Source organism: Hyperolius riggenbachi, chromosome 12 (genome assembly GCF_040937935.1).
Source record: "Hyperolius riggenbachi isolate aHypRig1 chromosome 12, aHypRig1.pri, whole genome shotgun sequence".
NCBI classification, from domain to species: domain Eukaryota; kingdom Metazoa; phylum Chordata; class Amphibia; order Anura; family Hyperoliidae; genus Hyperolius; species Hyperolius riggenbachi.
Window position 1 is genome coordinate 161,921,507 of NC_090657.1, and position 26,724 is coordinate 161,948,230.

The 26,724-nt window shown below is 44.9% G+C and overlaps 2 protein-coding genes across 4 annotated transcripts in view; both read left to right on the forward strand.

The window, feature by feature from the left end:
* Window positions 1-11,210, forward strand: part of CABLES2 (Cdk5 and Abl enzyme substrate 2) — a 54,020-nt gene extending 42,810 nt beyond the window's left edge. For both annotated transcript variants that reach the window (XM_068262611.1, XM_068262612.1), the window contains 3 exons: window positions 7,794-7,900; window positions 8,569-8,773; window positions 10,935-11,210. In XM_068262611.1, the coding sequence (XP_068118712.1) occupies window positions 7,794-7,900; window positions 8,569-8,773; window positions 10,935-11,075 (453 nt within the window). In that variant the 3' untranslated portion in view covers window positions 11,076-11,210. The remainder of the gene's footprint in view (window positions 1-7,793; window positions 7,901-8,568; window positions 8,774-10,934) is intronic.
* Window positions 1-26,724, forward strand: part of LOC137541564 (small ribosomal subunit protein eS21-like) — a 235,382-nt gene that overhangs the window by 158,622 nt on the left and 50,036 nt on the right. The gene's annotated exons all lie outside the window — the stretch shown is intronic.

The window sequence follows — 26,724 nt, forward strand, 5'->3', positions numbered from 1 at the left end:
GGGAGTGATCGCGTCACTGGTGACGCGCGCTTCCCCGGCAACTGGCTCCGCCCACCCGCGATGACAACCCGCCGGCCGTTCGGAAGTGCCGGCGGGTTGTTAACCCCACGATCGCCGCATGCAAAGCGTATAATACGCTTTGTAATGTATACAAAGCGTATTATACAGGCTGCCTCCTGCCCTGGTGGTCCCAGTGTCCGAGGGACCACCAGGGCAGGCTGCAGCCACCCTAGTCTGCACCCACCCTAGTCTGCACCCAAACACACTGATCCTGCCCCCCTTCCCTCTGATCGCCCACAGCACCCCTCAGACCCCCCCTCCCTGCCCACCCCTCAGACCCCTGTTTACACCTAATCACCCATCCCTCCCCTAATCACTCCCTGTCACTATCTGTCAACGCTATTTTTTTAGGTTGGGTCCTAACTGCCCCCTGGGGGTTCCTGATCACCCCTCCACCTCTCAGATTCTCCCCAGACAGCCCCCCCCATGTACTGTATGCATCTATCCCCCCTGTAATAGCCCACTGATCACCTGTCAATCACCCATCAATCACCCCGTCACTGCCACCCACCACTCAGCCTCTAACCTGCCCCTTGCGGGCAATCTGATCACCCACCCACACCATCAGATCCCCCGCAGACCTGCCGTCAGATCACCTCCCAAGTGCATTGTTTACATCTGTTCACTTCTCTAAACGCCCACTAATTACCCATCGATAACCCCCTATCACCACCTGTCACTGTTAACCATCAGATTAGACCCTAATCTGCCCCTTGCGGGCACCCGCCCACACGCTCAGATTGCCCTCAAACCTCCCCCCTTATCAATTCGCCAGTGCATTATTTACATCCGTTCGTCCCTGTAATAACCCACTGATCACCTGTCAATCACCTATCAATCACCCCCTGTCACTGCCACCCATCAATCACCCCCTGTCACTGCCACCCATCAATCAGCCCCTAACCTGCCCCTTGCGGGCAATCTGATCACCCACCCACACCATCGGATCGCCCGCAGACCCGACGTCCGATCACCTCCCAAGTGCATTGTTTACATCTGTTCTCGCCTCTAAACACCCACTAATCACCCATCAATCACCACCTGTCACTGCTACCCATCAGATTAGACCCCTATCTGCCCCTAGGGCACCCAATCACCCGCCCACACCCTCAGAACCCAGCCCTGATCACCTCGCCAGTGCATTGCTTGCATCTATTCCCCCCTCTAGTCACACCTTGAGACACCCATCAATCACCTCCTGTCACCCCCTAGCACACCTACTCATCAGATCAGGCCCTAATTTGCCCCGTGTGGGCTCCTGATCACTCGGCCAAACCCTCAGATCCCCCTCGGACCCCCTTCCGATCACCTCCCCAGTGCATTGATTGCATATATTTTCCCCTTTAATCACCCCCTGAGACACCCATCAATCACCTCCTGTCACCCCCCCCCCCCCCCCCCCCCCCCCCCCAGCACTCTTATCCATCAGATCATGCCCAATACAACCTGTCATCTAAGAGGCCACCCTGCTTATGACCGGTTCCGCAAAATTTGCCCCCTCATAGACAACCTGTCATCAAAATTTGCAGATGCTTATACCCCTGAACAGTCATTTTGAGGCATTTGGTTTCCAGACTACTCCTCACGGTTTTGGGCCCGTAAAATGCCAGGGCAGTATAGGAACCCCACAAGTGACCCCATTTTAGAAAAAAGACACCCCAAGGTATTCCGTTAGGTGTATGATGAGTTCATAGAAGATTTTATTTTTTTTGTCAAGTTAGCGGAAATTGATTTTTATTGTTTTTTCACAAAGTGTCATTTTCCACTAACTTGTGACAAAAAATAAAATCTTCTGTGAACTCTCCATACACCTAACGGAATACCTTTGGGTGTCTTTTTTCTAAAATGGGGTCACTAGTGGGGTTCCTATACTGCCCTGGCATTTTAGGGGCCCTAAACCGTGAGTAGTCGAGAAACCAAATGCCTCAAAATGACCCGTGAATAGGACGTTGGGCCCCTTAGCGCACCTAGGCTACAAAAAAGTGTCACACGTGGTATCGCCGTACTCAGGAGAAGTAGTATAATGTGTTTTGGGGTGTATTTTTACACATGCCCATGCTGGGTGGGAGAAATATCTCTGTAAATGACAATTTTTTTTATTTTGTTTTTTACACACAATTGTCCATTTACAGAGATATTTCTCCCACCTAGCATGGGTATGTGTAAAAATACACTCCAAAACACATTATACTACTTCTCCTGAGTACAGCGATACCACGTGTGACACTTTTTTGCAGTCTAGGTGCGCTAAGGGGCCCAAAGTCCTATTCACAGGTAATTTTGAGGCATTTGCTTTCCAGACTACTCCTCACGGTTTAGGGCCCCTAAAATGCCACGGCAGTGTAGGAACCCCACAAGTGACCCCATTTTAGAAAGAAGACACCCCAAGGTATTCTGTTAGTAGTATGGTGAGTTCATAGAAGCTTTTATTTTTTTGTCACAAGTTAGCGGAAACTTGTGACAAAAAATAAAATCTTCTATGAACTCACCATACCCCTAACGGAATACCTTGGGGTGTCTTCTTTCTAAAATGGGGTCACTTGTGGGGTTCCTATACTGCCCTGGCATTTTAGGGGCCCTAAAGCGTGAGGAGTAGTCAAAATGACCTGTGAAATCCTAAAGGTACCCATAGGATGTTGGGCCCCTTAGCGCAGTTAGGGTGCAAAAAAGTGCCACACATGTGGTATCGCCATACTCAGGAGAAGTAGTATAATGTTTGTGGTGTATTTTTACACATACCCATGCTGGGTGGGAGAAATATCTCTGTAAATAGACAATTGTGTGAAAAATAAAAAAAAATTGTCAGATATTTCTCCCACCCAGCATGGGTATATATAAAAATACACCACAAAACACATTATACTAATTCTCCTGAGTACGGCGGTACCACGTGTGGCACTTTTTTGCACCCTAACTGCGCTAAGGGGCCCAAAGTCCAATGAGTACCTTTAGGATTTCACAGGTCATTTTGAGAAATTTGGTTTCAAGACGACTACTCACGGTTTAGGGCCCCTAAAATGCCAGGGCAGTATAGGAACCCCACAAGTGACCCCATTTTAGAAAGAAGACACCCCAAGGTATTCCGTGAGGGGTATGGTGAGTTCATAGAAGATATTATTTTTTGTATTTTTACACATACCCATGCTGGGTGGGAGAAATCTCTCTGTAAATTAAGTGTGTAAAAAAAAAAATCAAAACATTGTCATTTACAGAGTTATTTCTCCCACCCAGCATGGGTATGTGTAAAAATACACCCCAAAACACATTATGCTACTTCTCCTGAGTACGGCAATACCACATTTGTGGCACTTTTTTGCACCCTAACTGCGCTAAGGGGCCCAAAGTCCAATAAGGGCTCTTTCACATCAGACAACGCGAACAGGAGCCGTTCTCCTGCACGCGTTGTCTGCCTGCGGCGTGTCGTCGGGTATCTGCGGTGCGACGCAATCAGCGGCGGTAGCTGGTAATTAAACCCGACGGAAAACGCCGGCTGCCGGGTGAGTTGGAGGAAAAACTGCGCCCGGGTGCGTCGGAACCGCAACGCATCGAAACGCAGCGTCGTGTGAAAGGTAAAATGAAAGTCTATGGACTTTCATCTTACCTTGGTTAACGCAAACGGCTTCCGTTTGCGTTAACGCACAAAGTCTGCTCTAATGTGAAAGAGCCCTGAGCACCTTAAGGCTTTACAGGAGTGCTTACAATTTAGCACCCCCCAAAATGCCAGGACAGTAAACACACCCCACAAATTACCCCATTTTGGAAAGTAGACACTTCAAGGTATTCAGAGAGGGGCATGGTGAGTCCGTGGCAGATTTCATTTTTTTTTTTTGTCAGAAAGTGGCATTTTCCGTTAACTTGTGACAAAAAATAAAATCTTCTATGAACTCACCATGCCTCTCAGTGAATACTTTGGGATATCTTCTTTCCAAAATGGGGTTATTTGGGGGGTATTTATACTATCCTGGAATCTTAGCACCTCATGAAACCATGACAGGTGCTCAGAAAAGTCGGAGATGCTTCAAAATGGGAAAATTCACTTTTTGCACCATAGTTTGTAAACACTATAACTTTTACCCAATCCAATAAATATACACTGAATGTTTTTTTTTTTTTTTTTTTTTATCAAAGACACAATACATTTGGACAAAAATGTATACAGAAATCTTTACTTTATTTGACAAATTTTATCACACAAAGTTAAAAATAAACATTTTTTTGACAAAATTCATGTATTTTTTGATGAATATAATAAAAACTAAAAATCGCAGCAGCAATCAAATAGCACCAAAAGAAAGCTGTATTAGTGACAAGAAAAGGAGGGAAAATTCATTTAGATAGTAGGTTGTATAACCGAGCAATAAACCGTTAAATCTGCAGTGGTCTGAATGGAAAAAAAGGCTCTGGTCCTTAAAGGGAAGGTTCAGGGACGATAAAAAAAAATAAAAATCCATATCCACTTACCTGGGGCTTCCTCCAGCCCGTGGCAGGCACAAGGTGGTCTCCGGTGGCCGACCCGACCTGGCCAGGCCGGCGGCCAGGTCGGGCTTCTTCTGCGCTCCATTCTGTGTTTCACGTCCTCCGGGCTGTACTGCGCAGGCTCAGAACCACTGAGCCTGCGCAGTACAGCCCGGAGGAGGTCCGATGACGTAAGTGCGCCGGCGTGAAACGCAGAATGGAGCGCAGAAGAAGCCCGACCTGGCCGCCGGCCTGGCCAGGTCGGGTCAGCCACCGGAGACCACCGGGAGCCTGCGGAGCGGTGCCGAGGGCACCTCCTGCCTGCCACGGGCTGGAGGAAGCCCCAGGTAAGTGGATATGGATTTTTTAATTTTTTTTTTATCTTCCCTGAACCTTCCCTTTAAGGGGTAGAAAGACTGTGGTCCTCAAGTGGTTAAGCTCAATACTGGAGACAGTGACCGTCACCAAAAACATATATGCAGGAGTCAGGGCTAAGTTCATACACGGGGGATACACTTTATTGCAACATCTCGGGGTCAGTATAATAAAACAAACTCGCATTGTGGGCCCATGCACGCTGCACCCTTTTGCTTTAAAATGCATCAATACACTATTGCACAAGAACCAGTACAGTGCCAAGTGCTGAGAAAGTCCACCAGACTGTAGTTTAGAGAACGTCCGTTCTCCTTCCTGACCAGGTTTTGGCCTTCCGCCGTCATCAGAGGATGTCATTACTCCTTTTCCCTTACCATAACATATTATACAAGTGGGGCGCTCGGTTTCTTTCCCTTTATTTGTGTTTTACTATGTAGAACACCGCTGTGTACACTGCCACAGTCCTCACTAAACTACAGGCTTTACACATCACTGCTGCCCAGTATGTGCCGAGCCCAGTGCTGCCAGCTATTAGCTCCATTAAAGTGTATATTGCAACCTTTAACTGCCCATCAAGTGTCATCTACTGTTAAAGAGGCCCTGTAGTGACATACAGTAGAATGTGGTAAAGTATTTAGGATGCCCACTTTTACTGTAATTTTCCTGGCTTCAGCATCAAAAACACTTTCTCTCCTATCCATCCATCCATACATACATATTGCTGTATATTGGTATGTCGTCCCAGCCTCCCAGTGATGCTTGGCCTAGGCTGTTAACCTCCCTGGCGTTTTGATTATGTGCGGCGCTGAGAGGGTTTTTTAACTAATTTTTTTTTTACATGTAGCTATCCTACCGCTAGCTACATGATTCTCCCCTCCCTGCTCCCTCCCACCCTTCCGATCGCCGCCGGCAATAATACCCATTAGGAAATCCCGTTCTGAACCGGATTTCCTGAAGGTCTTCCCCCGATTGGACTGACTTCAGGGGGAGTCCCGATCCACCCCATAGCGCAGCCTGGTGGTGATTGGCCAGGCTGCTCAAGGGGTCGGGGGGGGGCCTCTTTCGCGGCGGATCGGCGGCAAGTTGGAAAACGCGCAGCTAGCAAAGTGCTAGCTGCGTGTTTAAAGGGACTCCGAGCAGTGCAGAAACTATGGAAAGATGCATATCCTTTTAAAGCTCTCTTTCTCCTCTTTCCAATGATATATAAACCGCCGCCCTACGCCTTTTAGTTTTCGCTATTTTCGCGATTGAAATTGCCGCGGCCGCATTTTCGATCGCGAAAATAGAGAAAACTAAAAGGCGTAGGGTGATGATTTAGGTGTCGCCAGAAAGAGGAGAAAGAGAGCTTTAAAATGATATCCATCTTTCCATAGTTACATTGTATTACACAGGGCGACTTTTTCTCAAAGTCAGCAGCTCCATTCAGCAGAATGGAGCTGCTGACTTTAGGCCTTTTTAGTTTTCTCTATTTTCGCGATCGAAAATGCGGCCGCTGCAATTTCAATAGCGAAAACTAAAAGGCGCAGGGCGGCGGTTTATTTATCATTGGAAAGAGGAGAAAGAGAGCTTTAAAATGATATGCATCTTTCCATAGTTTCTGCACTGCTCGGAGTCCCTTTAACCTATTTTGGTTCCTGGACGTAGAAACTACGTCCAGGAACCATGCGCGCTACCGAGCACTCCCGCGGCCGATCGTGCACGCGCACTCCCGGCCGCGGATTCGGTAGCCACGGAATCAATGTATCGGGCTATGGTGCCCGATCACTGATTCCTCTCCCCCGCTGAAAAAGCGACAGCTTCTCTCGGAAGCTGTGCTTTTTCTGGCTGTTCCCTCCCCGATGCGTCACTCTAAGCGTGTGTTACGCTTAGAGTGACGTCATGTAAACAAACTCATCCTGTGGCCAAAAAGTAATACTACAACTGAAAGTAAAAAAAAAAATTAACACACATTTACATTATAAATCTATTGTTTACCTCCCACCCTCCCAAAACTACCCAAATAAAATGTTTACTATAAAAAAAAACATTACAATTAAAAAAAACAAAACATGTAAATATTTACCTAAGGGTCTAAACTTTTTAAATATCAATGTAAAGATGAAATATTTCTATTTTTTTTATTTTAAACTTGTTAATAGTGATGGATGCAAAATGGAAAAAATGCACCTTTATTTCCAAATAAAATATTGTCGCCATACATTGTGATAGGGACATAATTTTAACGGTGTAATAACCGGGACATATGGGCAAATACAATACGTAAGTTTTAATTATGGAGGCATGTATTTTAAAACTATAATGGTGGAAAACTGAGAAATAATGAATTTTTCCATTTTTTTCTTCTTCTTCCTGTTTAAAATGCATTTACAGTAAAGTGGCTCTTAGCAAAATGTACCCCCCAAAGAAAGCCTAATTGGTGGCGGAAAAAACAAGATATAGATCAGTTCATTGTGATAAGTAGTGATAAAGTTATAGGCTAATGAATGGGAGGTGAACATTTCTCACGTGAAAACGACGCAACGCGAATGGGTTAAAAAAAATAAATAAATAAATATGCAAATCGGCCCACCAGGGCCTGAGCAATCTACTGCGGTGTTACTGGACGAGCTGAGCTCGTCCGTAACACCCAGGTGGATAAGCTATACAGAGTTTTCCCAGAGCATTCTGGGAGGCCAGGCATTATTTTCACTGGCTTTGGAACTCTCAGTAACAAAACATTCCGCAGTGATGCACCTGCCGGGACTAAAAATGTTGCCGCCTGTGATGAAAATCTGGGATTTTACAATGGGTATACACTGACTAATTTATAAAGGAATATTGTAAGGAACATAAGCAATTTTTCATTCATTATGTTTTCGCTACAGTTCCTCTTTAACTTGATTGTTTTTTCCTACTCATGCCAGACAACAGTCATTGAATATGTGAAACCATCTGACTTGAAGAAAGATATGAATGAGATGTTCAAAGAAAAGTTTCCCCATGTAAAGCTCACACTGAGCAAGATCCGCAGGTGAGAAAAACACCCGACTTCAGTCACCACTGTTATCCTGTACGTTTAAGCCCCACCCTGAAAATAAGCCCTAACTGGAATGTCAAGCATGCTCGAAATATAAGCCCTACCCCCAAAATAATGCCTAGCGGCTGTTAAAGAGGTGGAAGAGGCGGCCAGCAAGCGGTGCAGTGCCGATCGGGCACCAGCCCTGTCATGCCAATGTAAAGAGACCCTGAACAGAGGCATAAATTAAAATCTGTACTTAGCTGGGGCTTCCTCCAGCCCCCATAGTCCTCAAGGTCCACCGGAATTCTTTGGGTACCTTCTGCGCTTGCAGCTGTGGTAATCCGCCTGTGTGGCCCATGCGCGCACCCGACACATCATAAAGCCAGCCGCCATAAGTGTCCTGCACATGCGTGGTTCAGTCTTTAGAGAACCGCACAGGACGCTTACGGCGACTTCAGCCGAAATTACCCGAGCCACCAGCAGGACCGAGAAAGGGACCTAGAGGATGCCGGGGGACCTTGTGGGCTACGAGGAAAGAGGGTGGAGGAAGCCCCAGGTGAGTCCAGATTTTTTTTTTTTTTTTATGCCTCTGCTCAGGTTCCAGTTAAACATGTCCACTTCCTAATAATAAAGCTGTATTTCTGACACCGTAATTCTCTGCCCTGTTTCTTTCCCATCAGCTTGAAGCGTGAGATGAGGAACGTGGCCGTGGAGTGTAACTTGGAGCCGGTGACAGTGGCCATGTCCTACGTCTACTTTGAGAAGCTGGTGCTGCAGGGGAAGGTTAATAAGCAGAACCGCAAGTTGTGCGTCGGAGCCTGTGTCCTCCTGGCTGCCAAGATCAGCAGCGATTTCAAGAAGCCGGAACTCAAGCATCTGCTGGATGTGAGTATGACGGGACCTTTTTTCTCTGAGGCTTTGCTTCACACACAGGGTGACTATGAGCCACTTCATGGGGTTCAGCTGCATCCTAGAGCCAGCCACATCCTGTCTCAAGCCCAGGTTTCAGTAACACGCCTGCATTTTAACTTCCAATTAACTTCACTACCAGGCTCGGGTCCTCAAATCGCACTCCTGGCAGCCAGAGCTGGCGTTTACCATTTGCAAACGCACCAAGAAAACAAACCTTACCGACTAAGGTCTCCTAAAAAAAAAATTTTTGTTTTCAAAGGCCTCAATTCATAAAACATTACTGCATACGGTAATGCAGAAAACAGCTGATTTTGCTGAGCACTTAGGAAAAGGTCAATTCATAAAGGCTGTTACTGTATGAAAACATGAAATTACTGAGCAGTGAGGTAAATTACTGACTTGTGCGGTAAGTACCTAAAAGCATGTCAGTAAATGTCAATTCATAAAGACTACAACATGCTGTAAAAAACCCAAAAATTAACAGCACCTCTGGTGTGGCGAAATCAGTACGGAGACTGTGGGAAGCCAGCTGTGACTCGCACAAGCAGAGAGGGATAGAAGCAGCCCCTGTCTCCTGCAAGTCCCGCTGAATGGTTGTGCAGGCTTCTCGGGAGGTTCCAGCTTTTCTACCGCCCCGGCAGAGAGATGGTAGCAAAAGCACTTTCTCCTGGAGCCCTTTGGCCGCTTTAACTATTTTGGTTTCTATTTGAAGATGCGGAGGAGCTAGTGGGGAAATCACCTAAGCATGGAATGTGTAATGTCTCCTGGAAGTTAATCTAAGCTGTGGCAGTTAAATCAAAATGTTAAGAAAGACTAATAGATTCAGAGTGAGCAGAGGCAGTATAACAAACGTACATTCTAACGGGATGTCGGGATGCCACTTATTATTGAAATGCCGTCACTGCGTGGAACGGCATGGAACAACACAGACCGCTTCACGCTGCTCTGCTGTTACTTGTTATTGTCTATTGAAGTTTTCTACCGCACCTGTGAACATCTTTATAAATTAGAACACCAAAGTCTAAAATACCAAATGCGGTATTTTAACGTCCAGATTTTTTTTTATCACACAGCCTTTTATGAATCAAGGCAAAGTGCCAAGTTTGTAGAATCCTAAAATATACAGTGTCGTGAATTTAGCATGGCGCATGATTATGGCGTTGGTATCTGATAGATTCATATTTTCATTACAAATGCACTAAAATTGTCAGAGTCCTACTAAATATAAAAGAAGATCTACTTAAAGCGGGCCTGAACTCAGAATGTCCTCTCTGCTCTAAAAGATAAACAGCATAATAACCTTCAAACAAAAAACATTTATTTTGTTACAGCCGATACAAATCCTACAATAAATCTGCAGTTTCTACTTCCTGATTAATGGCAGCAGACATATTGTTTACAGCCTGTGCTTTCAAATGGGCTTATCTGCTATAGGCAGTCATGTGACACGGGGAGATCAGATTACAATTTGTGATTAGTCACAGATGAGAGGGAATTAGGCAGGCTAAACTCTAAATACATACAGGGTACATTTCTCTGTTTTCCTTCTGTCCTGTGCAAGAGTTTAGGTTCACTTTAATAAAGAATATTGGGTTGGGGTTAAAGGGCTGGGTGGCTCTGGCTGTGTATACACAGTTTGTATGGTAATGTATTTGGCCATGTACCTGCGTGAAGGGGGGGGGGGGGGGTGTGCAAAAATTACAAGTCAAGGGGGAACTTTACCAAAAGATATAAGTAAGGGGGGGGGGGGGGGGAATACATCAAAACATTGCAAAATTAGAAGAGAGATTAAGAGGAGATTGATACTCGCCAAGTAATTTGTTCATGTTGTTTTATCCACTGTGAGCCTGAGGGTCACTCACTCACAAAATGCAACGGTGTTCACAGCCAGGAAGCTGTCAGGGCTCTGATATGACACTGTGGGAGGAGTTTTACCACAATATCAGCCATACAGAGCCCCTGATGATCTATTTGAGAAAGGATAAAGATTTCTTGTGGGAAAGGGGATATCGGGTACTGATTGAGATGAAGTTCAATGCTTTCTTAAAGTTCCTGCTGTGAATAAAGAACTTTGTGTATTTGTATCTCCTCTGTGCTCCTCAGTAAATATTTTTACCACCTTGTGTTATTACAGAAGCTTGAAGAGCGCTTCCGGACCAACAGACGAGACCTGGTGGCGTTTGAGCTGACTGTGCTGGTGGCGATGGAGCTGGCGCTCTACCTCCCCGAGGCCCAAGTATTACCTCATTTCAGACGCCTGACCAAGCAGCAGTAGTGCTCTCTGCAGAGACTGAGGCCGGTTACACCGCGCCGGCATCCGTGGCGTCGCTGGGTCGCTCTCAACAGCCATGGGGTGGTTATGTTGTGTTTAATACATGACAGGCAAGCACAACTGCAGGTTGCAATCAAAGTACTGAGAATAGTTTGTATTTTTCTGATCTTTGCGTAATTGCACATTGGGAAAATCCTCCTCCCTTAGGCTCCTGCCAATCCCAGTTTTTTATTTTTTACATAAAATGTCCGTCGTGTAATTTTTAAGGGCAATTTTGCTGTTTCGGCTGAGGTAACTCCTTGCATTGATCAGTTCAGTCATCTGTATAATACAGTTCAAGATGGATGAGCCAATCAGAATCTCTACACAGTCTCCTTTTAACATGTGACCTTTAACCTGTGCTGGATGAAAGATGTTCTCTAGTGTGTCCCTTAGCATCTTTGTTGTTTGATGCCCGGAAGGTTGATTGGACAAGAATAGGTCATGTGACGTGTGTCCAATTGCAGGAGCCTCGCCTTTCCCTTATTTCTTACTCTCTAAAGGACAATCCTTTTTATAGGATGCATCAACAAGCACATGTAAAGCGAAACTCCTCATCTTGGGTGGATTCCTTGTTCGGATAGGGTTGTTACTCTTCCCTGTAGTCAATCACTGTTGTATTCAGTGCAGTACAGTGGAAGTCAGCCAATCCCTGCTCTGTATGATACAGGAATACAAAGGTGGAGAACCACTTTAACTCTGCGATGCTCTTTAGGTTGATTTTAAACCCTCTGCCTAGCAGACTGTAAAGAAAACCTGTCATGAGAGAAATACGGAAGTTACCGTTGTCTGAGCTTCAGAAAGTACCATTTCCCTGGCCGCCATATTGCTCACTGGCACAAAACAAATTAGTGGTTCGGGATTACATGCTTGCTTGTTCTGTGCCACTGACTCAGTGTTTAAAGCGGCACAGTGGTGAAAAAAATCCCATGCAGACGTCACAAGACGCGAGCCGTGGCTCCACCCAGAAATGAGATCTTCGGGGCGGCTGGCCCTTCGAATAACCCAGGAAACGTCCCCTTTGCTGCAGATAATTCTGCCTTGTGTCCGTATTGTGTGTTCAGCCGCCAAGAAACAAACGTAGGTGTGTAAATAGTCCTAGGCAGTCACTATAGGCAATAACTAGCACTGTTCACTCGTGTGTATATTTTTGTAATATTGCTGTGTCACATGTGGAGCCAGTGCTTTTTTTTTTTTTCTTTGTATTTCAGCGATTTTCGTTGTTTCTAAGGTGCACATATCGAATCGCTTCCGGATAGTCTCATTCCAAAAAATGAGTTTTAAATATATTATGCATAAATATTCAGAAAAATAATGTGCCTAAATTGAACCTGGTCTGGTACCAGGGTTATATTATTTATTGTGTTTTGTTGCTAAGATATTTAAAGAGAACCTGTTGGGATAGAAATTCGGGAGCTGCCATTGCAGCATTTGTTTTTAAAGCAGAATTCTACCTTTGCAGGTACAGTATATAAAAAAAGTACTAAAAATTACATCCGTGTCATTCACTGTTAGATCATAATTCAGAAAAACCTGATCTGAGTAAGATAAAGTGGGTAGTTCCACGGGTGGTTGAGGAGCGTAAGGCAGGAGAGCGAGGGCACCGAAACTCTTCACTGCAGGGTGCGATACCGAGCTAGAGGTGCAGTGGGCTGAGAACTATTAGAACGCATTTCTTTTCAGATCTAATCTGATGTATTTATAGAATATAGATGACCTCTTCACTCGTAAGCTTAAATAATATTGTTCAGACCCTGGCTTTATCAATTAACCTCCCTAGCGGTATTGACAGATATATCCGTCCATAAAAACATGCTGTGAACAGTATAAACGTGCATACACATAAATACTCTCCTGCACTGTATACTAGACCCTTGCTTGACACATTTTGGCAAGTTACAGGGAAAAAAAGTTTTAAAAATAAATTTTATCACTTTTTGCACAGAAATCCTGGGAAAATTGAATGCCAGGGAGTTAAAGGACTACTATCGGAAAATCTTAAAATTTTATATAATTGTAAACACATACAAATAAGAAGTATGTTTCTTCCGGAGTACAATGAGACATAAATGTATTTTCTCCTATGTTGATGCCACTTACAGTAGGTAGTAGAAATCTGACAGAACCGACAGATTTTGGACTAGCCCATCTCCTCATGGGGAATTCTCAGGGTTTTGTTTAGTTTAAAAAGCACTTAGTGAATGGCAGTTGCTCAGTCCAACTGCCAAAAAAAGTGTGTGGTGAGTATAAATCCTTTTCAGGGAATGTCTTTATAAAGAATAAAAGCCTTGCTGAAAAACCCCATGTAGAGATGGAATGGTTCAAAACCTGTCAGTTCTGTCAGATTTCTACTATCTACTGTAAGTGACAGCATCATAGGAGGAAAGTAATTTATGGCTCATTTTACTCAGGAAGAAACTTACTTCTTACTTGTATATGTTTACATGTATTTTACATTTTTAAAATTTTTCGTGATAGTGGTCCTTTAAGTCAAACGATTGGGACAGGCGTGCAGGTTGCTGGGACAGGCGTGCTTGTTGCGGGCCTTTAGAGCTGGTTTCCGTGTCTGAGCTATACACATGCTCTGTGGCAAATTTAAATTAATTACATCCATTATCTCCGCAGCCATGCCTCCTACACGCCCCAAATGTTGAGCATATGGAGGGGACCCTCTGGACTACCTCTGTGCCAAATTGCAGCTCCCAAACCCCACGGGTTCCCAAGATAGGTCAAACAAACCTATATCGAGAACCAGCAGGTTTTGGGGGCTACAATTTGGCACAAAGGTAGTTCTGAGGGTCCCCTCCATACCTTCAAAATTTGGGGAGTAAAGGAGGCGTGGCTGTGGAGATATAGGCCGCTGCATAAAATAGTAGGAAATCTCACAGTACAGGATCATACTGTGCATGCAGCGCAGCGTAAATTTCTAGGCAGCACAATCGTACAGCACCGGCCTGGGACGGGTGCGCCATTTGCCAGCCTGGGATGGACGCGCAGGCTGCCGGTCTGAATAAGCACACTAGATAGGATCTGAGACTGCACTAGATGCACATTAGTGTCTGATTAGTAAGTGAAACACAGAACAGCCTTTAAAAACAATCCAGCTATAGCAGCTCCCTCCCTCACATGTCTGTGGTAAGTTTTAGCCATTGTCTTTATAGTGCAAGAGGCCATTTTGGTCACAGGACAGAGCAGCCAATACATTCACTGGAACCCAGTGACCCCATTACTTCCCAGAAGCTTCAGTGATGAGAGGGCGGTATGGGTAAAAACACAATACCCAATCAGAATCAAGGTTTTATATTATTTGCTGTTATAACTTATATTTACGCTATATCACACAGTTTCCCACCGCATGTACATTGTTTGTAAAAAAAAAAAATCTATTTTATTTATACGCGCTAACCAGTTTTGTAATTTATTATGAAAAGCTACTTTGTCATTTCTGCATGCATTTTTATTCTAGATCCATAAAATGATTCAAACCATGCATCCGTAGCAACAGTCCTCTGTGGAATGTACCAGCCCCAAAATGTCATTTCTCAGCTTGTGTGTTTGGTCTCAAACAGGAAGGAATCTTTTGTTCAGTTCTTGGCAGCCAGTACTTCATTTATGTGCATTGGGGTTATGCTTATCTAAGGGATGCAGAATGTGAAGGATAATGCTACAACCCTGGGTTGGTCTAGCACAGATGCTCCCAGTTACCTGTTCCTGTCGCTACGCTACCTAAGAACCTTGGGTGATGATCGGCAGCTGCAGTGATTCCCAGAGAAGCCATTGGCTGCTTTTCATGATTATGTCTTCCTATGGCAAGATGTCCTCTTCCTCTTGTTAGTGTAGTGCAGTGATCGGCAAACTTGGCTCTCCAGTTGTTAAGGAATGCATTGTGGGAGTCTGACGGCCACAGTCATGATTCATAAAGGCAAATGCACTTGTTCTTTAAGAGCTGGAGAGCCAAGTTTTCAGATCACTGGTGTAGTGTGTAAGTTTATTTTCTGTATTAATAAAGTGGGACTTGGCAGCTGCAGAGACACAATGGTGATTGTTTGCTGGCAGGCTTGCTTTACTGCCTAGAGAAGGTATAGTATTGTCGGTTTTTCATGATTGCTGATCAATTTATGGACTTTCAGAGCGTCCTTTGCATTCTGTTATATCTTTACCAGGGTGCTATGTTAAGAATATATCATGCCCTTGTTACCAGGCACTGCAGAGGAACTGCTCTGTTATTCCCCAACACCTGGAGGCGGAGGTGTTTTGGGGTGGAGCTCATGTAATATGCCCCACAATGACTCCCGTTTGTGGGTGGAGAGTACTAGCAGCTTTCCCAGCTGTGCCAGTGAGCAGCTATCTTTACTGGTGGGTCATAAAATGTGACCGACAATACTTTAGAGCAGTGTCTCGCATTGAAATTCCCCGCCCACCATAGCATAAAATATATACTACTACTTATGTACATTACTTTCATGTCCCTTGGGCTGCAGTCTCATGATTCTGCCTACAAGATGCTGCTTACTCCAATGCATACTGGGAAAGAAGACTTCTGCCTGTTAATAGTGGATTTTTCTCCCAGCATACACCAGAGTCTACATCTTCCTGTAGGCATAATCATGTGACCACAGCACGGAAAATGAAAGTACAGCCTTTGGCTTGTAGAGGGATAATATGTGCTCCGGGGGGAACTGATCATCTTCTTTGTGGCTGTTTCAGTTGTGCACAGGAAGTAGCCTGAAGACCACTGAAGGTACTAAAGGTGCAGTAGTGGCTTAGCTTAGGCACGTGAAAGGTTCCCCTTAATCCCAATTTGTAGAATACTTATTTATATAAAAGCAGTACTTGCATCTCTCGACTGCCTCTGGGCGAGTAATACCTGAAAGGCAGTGAGTGATTTGTGTCAGTGGAGTTGTCTGTAGTTGTCGTGTGTCCGTCCTCTATAATGGGTCTTTGAGATCTATTGTGTATTGGCTTATTTACCAAACTCTGCCACCTAGCTGCATCAGTCTGTATTACAAGCTGGTGCCATTTTTGTTTTGTATTTTATTACTGGTGGTGCTTCTGGCCTTCTGAATGTCATAAACCAGTGTGACTGTCGGTGAAAGAAGTCTGGAGCCCACTAGGCATACACTGTGTCTGTATCCGATAATGATATATATATAAGCGAGGAACACCTGTGGTGCTGTCCGTGAGAGGTGTGGTATGAGTGTCTGACATTACTGGCCAGTTCTTATGTGTACCTTGTGTTTACCCTCGTGTGATTTTTGGGGGTTGTCAGTTCAGCCAAGCATTTGCCAAGAAGGCGTGAAAAGTGGACCTGTCGTGTATACATTGCCATCTGTTTGGAATTGTAAATGGCACATTGTTGGCTTATTTTGCCCTGAGAAGAAGGTCCACCTAAACGCCTAAAATACTTTATCACTGTGATGAAAAATCTGTTAGTTCTGACATCTCCCCGACATGCTTTGTAACAAGGTGAAATCTTTAGTGAACTGATATAAACTTGTCAATACTGCTCTCTAGTAGCATAATGGGTGTAGTGCATTATATGTCAGCTCTGCTATTCAGTGGAAAAAAAATCTTTTTCTTTGGTCGAATAAGAAAATTAATATAACCACATCTGTGTTGTCAATGTTAACAGTGAAACTAGTGGCAAACGAGTTTAATTTGGGCTTGTGATGTCACCAAGATGAGAAACAGGCCAGCAATAAAACACCTTGCTCTGCCATGTCCCTATATTCCAAAGCATTGAAAGTGTTAATGTGCTTAAAATATCTTAAAATGGGGCTCTGATCAATAATGCAAGCGACATTTTATGTCTCCTGTTTTTAGATACAGGCATGTCAGCCCCAGTATGTACAGTATGAGCTAGTACTCCGTGATTATGCTGATAGTAAACTAGCTGCAGTGTGTGCCTCCTCTCTCCTTGACCAATGGTTCCCACTGGTTAAACATCTGTGAATTTAATTTCTTTGATTATCAACCCTTTACTGAAGTGCTGGTGACATCTACCAATGCTCAGTACAGGAACAGGGACTGCTGATGGCTCGTGTTTGCTTTGTAAGTATTAAGTGCCTTGCTTTGAGTTATTTTAAGCACATTTTAAGGAAAGCATGTCCGTGTTTCAAAGTGACCCTGGAGTAAAGCTGGACAGTATGTACTGAGCAAATGACAACCTGCTACATAATCTGAGGCTGCTTTAGTGAAAACAGTGAGGAGAAAGTTGGATAAGATGTTGTCGGAGTGTGTGGAAGTCGCCATTGTACAGTAAAACCACACTTTGCATTTAAAGGGCAAGACGTAGGCTGGAAAGGTCAAAGTGGCGGTACTTCCTCCAGACACTGAGATTTCCTCCTGACACTTCTCCTGGTTGTAACTGTCCAGCATAACCTGCAGCTGCTACAGAAGGTCACCTCTGATGTTGTTGTACTTTTATATGCTCCGCCTATACTATTCAGCTTTACTTCAGGGTAACCATAAAGAGACATCACAATCTGGGTTGTACGACCATTCTCTGACCCCCAGCCAGGGAGATTACCGGACCCCCAGCCAGGGAGATTACCGGACCCCCAGCCAGGGAGCTTACCGGACCCCCAGCCATGGAGATTACCGGACCCCCAGCCAGGGAGATTACCTGGCCCCCGGTGCGCGTCCCCTGTGGTTCACCACTCCAACTTTTTTTGTCAATAAATATGAGAGAGGCATGCTTGCTTGGCTATATATCCTATATTGTACACGTTATATAATCATATATCGTACACTTCATAGCACACAAACTTTTTCAAGCTCCTTGCTCTCCCTCAGGTGAACCATAAAGAGATTCTAATCCTTCCTCAGACCTGTCCGAAGCTAAATATCGGCATTTTGTTCCGGAGTCTGCGTTTATATCCATTGAATTCCAGAGCATTACAATACTTGGTAGACTGTGATCAATATGGAATAGTAACTGTAGTAAGTTATTCAGATTCTGAGACCGTAGAAACTTACCGGGACATGTGGTAATATTTGTGGGAAAACTGAAGACAGGATGGATTATACATTAAGGGGTCCTCCTCTTCAAACACATGAGCTTTCTTCTCTTTGTTTTGTGTATCTCTCCTGGCATCAGACACTGACCCCCTGCATGGGTAATGGCTGGTTCAGACGGATGGATACCTGTACCCGTGCTGGTCATTTATTGCCAGGATTCACAGTGTCCCGCCATGAGATGAGTGGAAGCGTTCCTCTCGGTTCATTTGCCGTCAATTATGCAAACGCCTCGGATAATAGATTTTTCGATAGCTTTTACCATCGGCTGTGTTTTGTGATTCCGTATCCCCCTACAGGATGTAACAGATTCCAAACTCTTCTCTGTTCGGTAGCAGAAAAGCACTTAGCATTGCCGAAGCCAGCATCTGGCTAAGTGAACTTGCCTTAAATGAGGAGGCGGATCAGGCACAGGATAAAGCTGATATATGGCTTATCCTGCTGCTACACAAGTCCCGGCAGCACTAATTACTATTCCCCCCTCCAGGCCGCTATAGATAGTGGGGAATGATGTAATTCAGCTTCCAGCTATTGCTGCCGGTCGAATTACAGTGTTTTAAAAGTAATTTGAGCGTCTTTACAGGGCACCCAAGTTACTCAGTGAGCACTGCTATAGCTGTAATTCCTATTACGGCCTATGGTGGCGCCAGCTGCTCCCAAAGCGCTTGCCCGGCGGTAGCTCTTGTAGGTGATAGCGACCTCTTATAATACAATTCCACTTCTGCTGAGAAGCAAACAAGCAATATGCTTACAAAGCATTTATTTCAAAACTTTATTTCCATTTTCTTACCTTGTTTATACCTGTGTAGACACACACAGATAGCCCATGGGGTTCCTAACAGCACTGTGCCCGTTGGGAGTGTCAGACGAGAGCTGCCATGTAACAAAAGTCAAAGTTTCATATAGGTACACTGTCCTCTTGAAAATGTGGACGTTCACATTAGGTTAACAATGGGGCGTTGCGTTCCCTGTAAAGTAGGAACAGAACGGAGAAGTTACGCTGCACGTTGTGTCTTGCATGACAGTCTATGAAAAGTATGCTTCAGTTTCTATTAACGTGCATGCTGTGCAGTAATGCTTTGCATGTAGGGCATTGGGATGCTGCACGCCTTAAAGGATACCCGAACTGATATGTGACATGAGATAGACATGTGTATGTACAGTCCAGTACAGTGCCTAGCACACAAATACCTATGCTGTGTTCCTTTTTTTTTTCTCTGCCTGAAAGGGTTAAATATCAGGTATGTAAGTGGTGGACTCAGTCCTGACTCAGACAGGAAGTGACTACAGTGTGACCCTTACTGATAAGAAGCTCCAACTATAAAACACTTTCCTAGCAGAAAATGGCTTCTGAGAGCAAGAAAGAGGTAAAAAGGGGAATTTCTTATCAGTGAGGGTCACACTGTAGTCACTTCCTGTCTGAGTCAGGACTGAGTCAGCCACTTACATACCTGATATTTAACGCTTTCAGGCAGAGAAAGGAAATAAAAACAAGGAACACAGCATAGTTATTTGTGTGCTAGGCACTGTACATACACATGTCTATCTCCTCATGTCACATGTCAATTCGGGTATCCTTTAAGACCGCACAACCACACTGTGAATGTCGCATTGCTTCTGCACTGCGACGTTCTGCGTTACAACGTGGCCATAATGCCACTTTGCAATGCACAACTGTGAATGTAGCCTCATACACCAAGTTACCAGAGTATAACCCTACTGGATGGTAACTAGTACTGTTAGGCTATGCTCACAGTGGTGTGGCAGAACGGTCACAATGTAACGCTGCTTTACGCACTGCAATGCACCACTTATGCGACATTCACATAGCAACCAGTGCAGTATAACATGCAGTGTGGTACCGCAAAATGCGCACATTAAAGGAAGTCTGAAGCCATTTGAAAAAAAAAAAAAAAAAAAAAGATACCTAAGGAAAGGGACACCTCTGGGTCTTATAGAGCCTTCCTGTTCCTCTCACTTGTTCCAGCGCAGGATCCCCTGTTCAAATCCAGCGCCATGGAAAGCTTCGGCAGCCTGAGTGCTCCCAAAGACAGGCAGCTCGGTACTGCGCATGAGCGAGAGAGCCTGAGTGCTCCCAAAGTCTCAGGAAGTGGGTCAGAGACTACTAACGGAGGATCCAGCGCTAGAACAAGGGGACTGTGGGAGAAGCAGGAAGGTTTTACAGAACCCAGAGGGAGACACACACACACTCACTCACACACTCTTCAGACTCCTATTAATAGTGACAGTTGACTGTAAAATGTTGCGAACGCAACCCCCAGTGTGTCTCTAGCCTATACTTTCCTGCTGACTTAACAGGCAGCCCTCCCCAATAATAGTTCACAATGCCAAGGTGCTGCCCCTAGTGTGTTCTGGTGACAGGTGCACTTTAGTTGGCTGCAATAACACATCCGTTTCTTGCAGGGCATTCCCGCTGCTCATCTTTGAGATGCATTTTACTGTAGAGTATCAAGCCTGTTATTTTACCGTGGACAGTGTGCATTGTATTTGTGTAAGCTAAAAAATAAAATTATATATATATTTTGATATTCAGGTAAGTGTGTCCTTTACCATGTTTGTGTCCGATTTTTATATGTATATCTAAATGTGGTTTTTAAACTTTTGTGAGCTTGTGGGCGGCAGGTGGTGGAGCTGAGCCAATGTCCAGCCTAATAATTGGAGCTAGTGATCTCATTGGCTCCCTGCGACTGTTGGTGAGGCACAAAAAGGCCGCTACTACGCTATGTTGGTAATGCTCCATTTTTAACGCCAATGATAAGAAACCGCTATCCTTTATTTGGATTTGTACTGTGTGTATATATTGTACACCTTTTTTTGCAGTAAAGGAATACATAAAAGCACCTTGTTTTGTGGTCTCATTCCAATGTGTTCCGACGCATAACCAATTTGTGAAATATTGATGTGAATAAAGGGTTTTTTATACTCCTTTTTAAAACGTGTTTTTGTATTTTCTTTCTTTTTTTTTCAATATTCTTCATAAATGTTTACTATGGTATCTTACTCACCTGTCTGATTGTGTGTGGTTTATCTATTGGGCAGCACAGTGGCATAGTGGTTAGCGCTCTTGTCTTGTAGCGCTGGGTCCCCAGTTCAAATCTCAGCCATCTGCACGGAGTTTGTATGTTCCCCCTGTGTCTGCGTGGGTTTCCCCGGCCACTCTGGTTTCCTCCTACGTCCCACAAACACAAAAGATAATTGGCTTCACCCTGAATTGGCCCTACTAAAATACATACACTACATTATACATACATATACACATGACTATGGTAGGGATTTGATTGTGAGCCTGTCTGAGGGACAGTTAAGTGACAAGACAATATACTCTGTACTGCGCTATATAAATACGAAATAATTATATATTTTGTTTAACTCTAAAAAGAAACTTTGAAAAATGTATTTATTAAGCATTAACTCCTTGTTGCCATCTCTGTGAAGTGCCTGCATGTCACATCCAATTTCTTTGATACGTCCTCCATCACAGCTGGAAGGAGGAAGTATTGGAAGGCGATGTGGAGTGCAGTGCAGAGGTGGCAACATAACCCTCCGGTCTGCATCAGTTCAAATTCTAGTTCGGATTTGAATGCTTTGGAGCGCTCGCTGCTATGTAAGGAGCATGCCTTCCTTAGTTACGTGTGTTGCTTGATAGCAACGCGGATAACTTTAAATGCAGGTGGCCCTGTGAAGTATTATGACCGTGATACTACACTAGTGGCCACTACTATGTTAACATAGTTACAGTAACTATGTAAATTAACATAGCGGCTGCTAGTGAAGCGTTGTGGTTCTTCTCAATACCACCTGCATTTAAAGTTATCCATGTTGCTATGAAGCAATACGCGTAACTAAGGAAGGCACGCTCCTTACATAGCAGCGAGCACTCCAAAGCATTCAAATCAGAACTAGAATTTTTCTAGTTCTGATTTGAAAGCGTGCATAGCAGCAGCTCTTGTTAACGAGCGATTCCTCACATTAAGCTGCTCTGCTTTAGCAGCGCAGCTTAAAGGAGTTATCTGGCATAGTCAAAGAAAATAAGTGCTACTTACCCGGGGCTTCCTCCAGCCCCAAGCTCCCAGCATGTCTTTTTGCTGCAGCTCTCCCCGCAGACGTTCGCCGCAGCTCGCTCCGGGTCCCCAGCAATGACGTCAGGCCGACCTCCAGATCTACTGCACCTGCACAGTCTGCTCCGGTCCACGTGGCAGTGATTGACAGCGCCACTCACGCAGGCGCAGTACAGGCCGACCTGGAGGTCGGCCTGACGTCCTTGCCGGGGACCGGGAGCGAGCTGCAGCGAACGGCTGCAAGGAGTGCTGCGGCGAGGGACATGCTGGGAGCTTGGGGCTGGAGGAAGCCCCAGTAGGCAGTGCTTATTTTCTTTGAATATGCCTGATAACTCCTTTAAAGGACAACTGTAATAAGAGGTACATGGAGGCTGCCATATTGATTTCCTTTTAAGCAATACCAGTTGCCTGGCAGCCCTGCTGATCCTCTGCCTGTAATACATTTAACCATAGACCCTGATGAGCATGCAGCAGATCAGGTGTTTCTGGCATTGGCCTCAATTCACTAAGATCATGCTGGAGATAATAAGGCAAGAGAAAACTTACCTCCACACAGTGAGAGAGTTATCTTATCTCTTCACTCCTTAAGTTACCTCCTCCTCTAGTTATTTTCACACGCAGTTAATTAACAGCCTGTCTTTAACTCTGGAGTTATTTTAAAGAGAACCCGAGGTGGTATTTTATTATGCTAGTGGGGCACAGAGGCTGGTTGTGCACACTATCACCAGCCTCTGTTGCCCCATGGTGTGCCTCAAAGACCCCCCCCCCTGCGCGCCGCTATACCCCCGCAGTGCTGGCGACAATGTTTACCTAAGTGCTTTCTGTCAGCGCCGCTCCCCCGCCTCCTCCTTATCGGCGCTACCCGCCTGTGTCCCTTCCCTCCCGCTGATTGGAGGGAAGTGATGTGGCGGGTAGCGCCGATTCGGAGGAGGCGGGGGAGTGGCGCTGACAGACAGCGCTTAGATGAACATTGTGCTGGCGACACGCTGCGTGTCGCCAGCACTGCGGGGGTATAGCGGCGCGCAGGGGGGTCTTTGAGGCACACCATGGGGCAACAGATGCTGGTGTTAATGTGCACAACCAGCCTCTGTGCCCCACTAGCATAATAAAATCCCACCTCGGGTTCTCTTTAAGGATTGGAGAGTTAACTTAACCTTAAAATTTTCATCCAGTCTCTTCAGACGCTGTGGCTTTTCTGAGATCAAAAAGTTCCCCTGCTTCTATCTTCTTCCTGGGAGCGAGATCGATCGCTCCCAGGACTTTTTGACTGGCCATCTTGTGGCCAAATGGCAAACTACACCAAAAATCACTTTACATTGAATAAATACATTTTTACACATGTAAAATCCCGTTTACCTCCCACACCAAAAAATACCCACATACAAGTTTTAATAAAAAATTTACAATAATAAAAAAAAACATAAATAGTTACCTAAAGGTCTAAACTTTTTAAATATTCATGTCAAAGGAGTATATCAATATGATTTATTAAATTATGGGCTTCTAAATAGTGATGGACGCAAATTGAAAAAAATGCACCTTTATTTCCAAATAAAATATTGTCGCCATACATTGTGATAGGGACATAATTTTAATGGTGTAATACCCGGAACAAATACAAATATGTGAGTTTTAATTATGGAGGCATGTATTTTAACCTTCTGCCGCCCGCGTCACGCCAGTAGGCGTGGCCGCGGCGGTAGCCCCAGGACCGCCTAACGCCAATTGGCGTAAAGTCCTGGGGCTCAGTTTTGTATGAGATCGCGCGCATCTCATGCTCGGAGGGCGGAGCTCCGCCCCGCCTTCAGTCTCCGAGCGGCTATTGGCGCTCGGGGGACTGTTAGACGGCGATCACGCCGTCTATTTACTAGGTGCAGCGCTGCGATGAGCAGCAGCGCTGCACTGGGGACAGCCGTGTGACACGGCTGTCCCCATGGGGGACAAGAGAGTGATCGGCTCTCATAGGCAGAAGCCTATGACAGCCAATCGCCATAATTGGCTGGCTGTGGGGAGGGAGGGTAGAAATTTAAAGTAACGTTTTTTTTTTTTAAAACAAAACAATAATATTTATTAAAAAATAAATAAACATGGGGGGAGCGATCAGACCCCACCAACAGAGAGCTCTGTTGGTGGGGAGAAAAGGGGGGGGGGGGGATCACTTGTGTGCTGAGTTGTGCGGCCCTGCAGCTTGGCCTTAAAGCTGCAGTGGCCAATTTAGCTAAAAATTGCCTGGTCACTAGGGGGGGTTTAGCCCTGCAGTCCTCAAGTGGTTAAGGGCTCGTTTCCACTATCGCGAATCTGCATGCGTCCAACGCATGCAGATCCGCACATGTAATACAAGTGGATGGGCCTGTTTCCACTGTAGCGTTGTTGAGGTGCGTTTTTTCAGCGTGAAAAAAACGCACAAAAGAGCCAACGATTTCGCCTGCGTCGGGAATCCGTGCGAATCGCCGCTAATGTATTTAATAGTAAAAACGCATGCGTTTGTTACATGCGTTTTTACCCGCGATTTCGCGTGCGATTTCGCACCTTTTTCAATTTTATTTAGCCCTGGCAGTGTCATGGTTAATTTCGCATGGCACCCTGCCATGCGAAATCGCAGGCGAAATCGCGGGTAAAAACGCATGTGGAAACGCATCCGCATGCGTTTTTACAAGCGTCGGAATGCGGCCGAAATCGCGTCGCAACAGTGGAAACAAGCCCTAAAACTAGAACAGCTGAAAACTGAGAAATAATGAATTTTTTCCGTTTTTTTTTTCTTATTCTTCCTGTTAAAATGCATTTACAGTAAAGTGGCTCTTAGCAAAATGTACCACCCACAGAAAGCCTAATTGGTTGCCGAAAAAACAAGATATAGATCAATTAATTGTGATGAGTAGTGATAAAGTTATTGGCAAATGAATGGGAGGTGAAAGTTGCTCAGATGTAAAAAATTCTCAACCCTGTAGGCTGAAGTGGTTAAAGACAGAAGAGTTAACTTTAGGTTTGCCTGAGGTAAAATGTTTCCTGAATACTACATGCCTTTATCGCCATGGTAACAACTCTAGAAAGGTTATTAAAGACAGGAGATAAGCTTAGTGAATTGAGGCCAAAATTGTCAGATCTGATAAGATTAGCAGCATGCTTGTTTATGCTCTAGCAGCGAGAACACTCATACAGCAACATTGCACAAGTGTTTTTAAAAAAAAATGCTCACTGTGTTGAACAAGCCCTTAAAGCAGTGTTCCCCAACCCTGTCCTCAAGGCAGGCCCACCAACAGTGCATATTTTGTGGAAATCCACAGAGGTAGTTAATCAGCTCTGCTGAGACACTAATTACCTCACCAGTGAATGTGTATGGCTTTCTGCAAATAATGTACTGTTGTTGGGCCTTGGGGGGATTGTGCCTTAAAGGACAACTGAAATGAGGAAATTTGCTTCAGGCTAGATACTTGCCTATGGAGAGGGGGAAGCCATAGAGCTTTTCCAGTCCTCTCCATCTTGTCATTGTCCCCCATGCAAATTACACGTCTTTGAGGCTCCTCTGAAAGCTTTAACAACATAACGACAGCCTATCGCTGATAGGCGGCGGCTGGTCGTTTGTGGATTTCCATGGGGTTCCATGTCAGTTCACGGAGGGTGTCTCCATGAACAGCCTGCGAGCCTCCGATCGCGGCTCGCAGGCTAAATGTAAACACGCGGGGAAGAAATCCCGTGTTTACATCCATACGGCGCTGCTGTAAGGAGATCGGCGATCCCCGGCCTCTGATTGGCTGCCGGCTGATAGCATAAAGCCTATTAGAGGCGGTACAGGATGGTTAAAGATACAAAGGAACTATATAAGCATTTTCACATTATTATAAAATTGTAATAAAGACAGAAGCTCCAATGTATCTAACCCCTTCCCTCCCTATACCCCTCCTCCAACCCCTATAAACCCACCCAGGGGTACACTGTGTCGCCATTTCTTTACTATTCTAATCTAGTAACAAGGTCATCAAGATCTTAACTCAAGATCTTAAAGGGAACCTAAACTGTGAGGGATATGGATGTTACTTTTTAAATAATACCAGTTGCCTGTCATCCTGCTGATCTCTTTAGTTGCAGTAGTGGCTGGATCACAGACCTGAAACAAGCATGCAGCTAATCCAGTCAGACTCCAGTCAGAGCACCTGATCTGCGTGCTTGTTCAGGGGCTGTGGCTGAAAGTATTTGAAAATAATACCAGTTGCCTGACTTTCCTGTTGACCCTGTGTCTCTAAGGAAAAACCCATATCCTTCTCGGTTTAGGTTCCCTTTAAGTACGCCTAACATGCCTCCAATATCTTCCAGGCAATACCAAGAGGTGTATATATATGAAGTGTCTCATCAGTGCCACGACTTGGTGAGGGTTGAATTGATGTAAAATAAAGTTCCTCCACATTTTAAAGAAGGCTTTAGTTTTGAGTTCCTTGGCTTGAATGGTACTTACTCTCCATATGAAAGATATACAGAAGTTCCTGTTTTAAGACTGCAAGATCTGGAAGGGTAGAATCCAG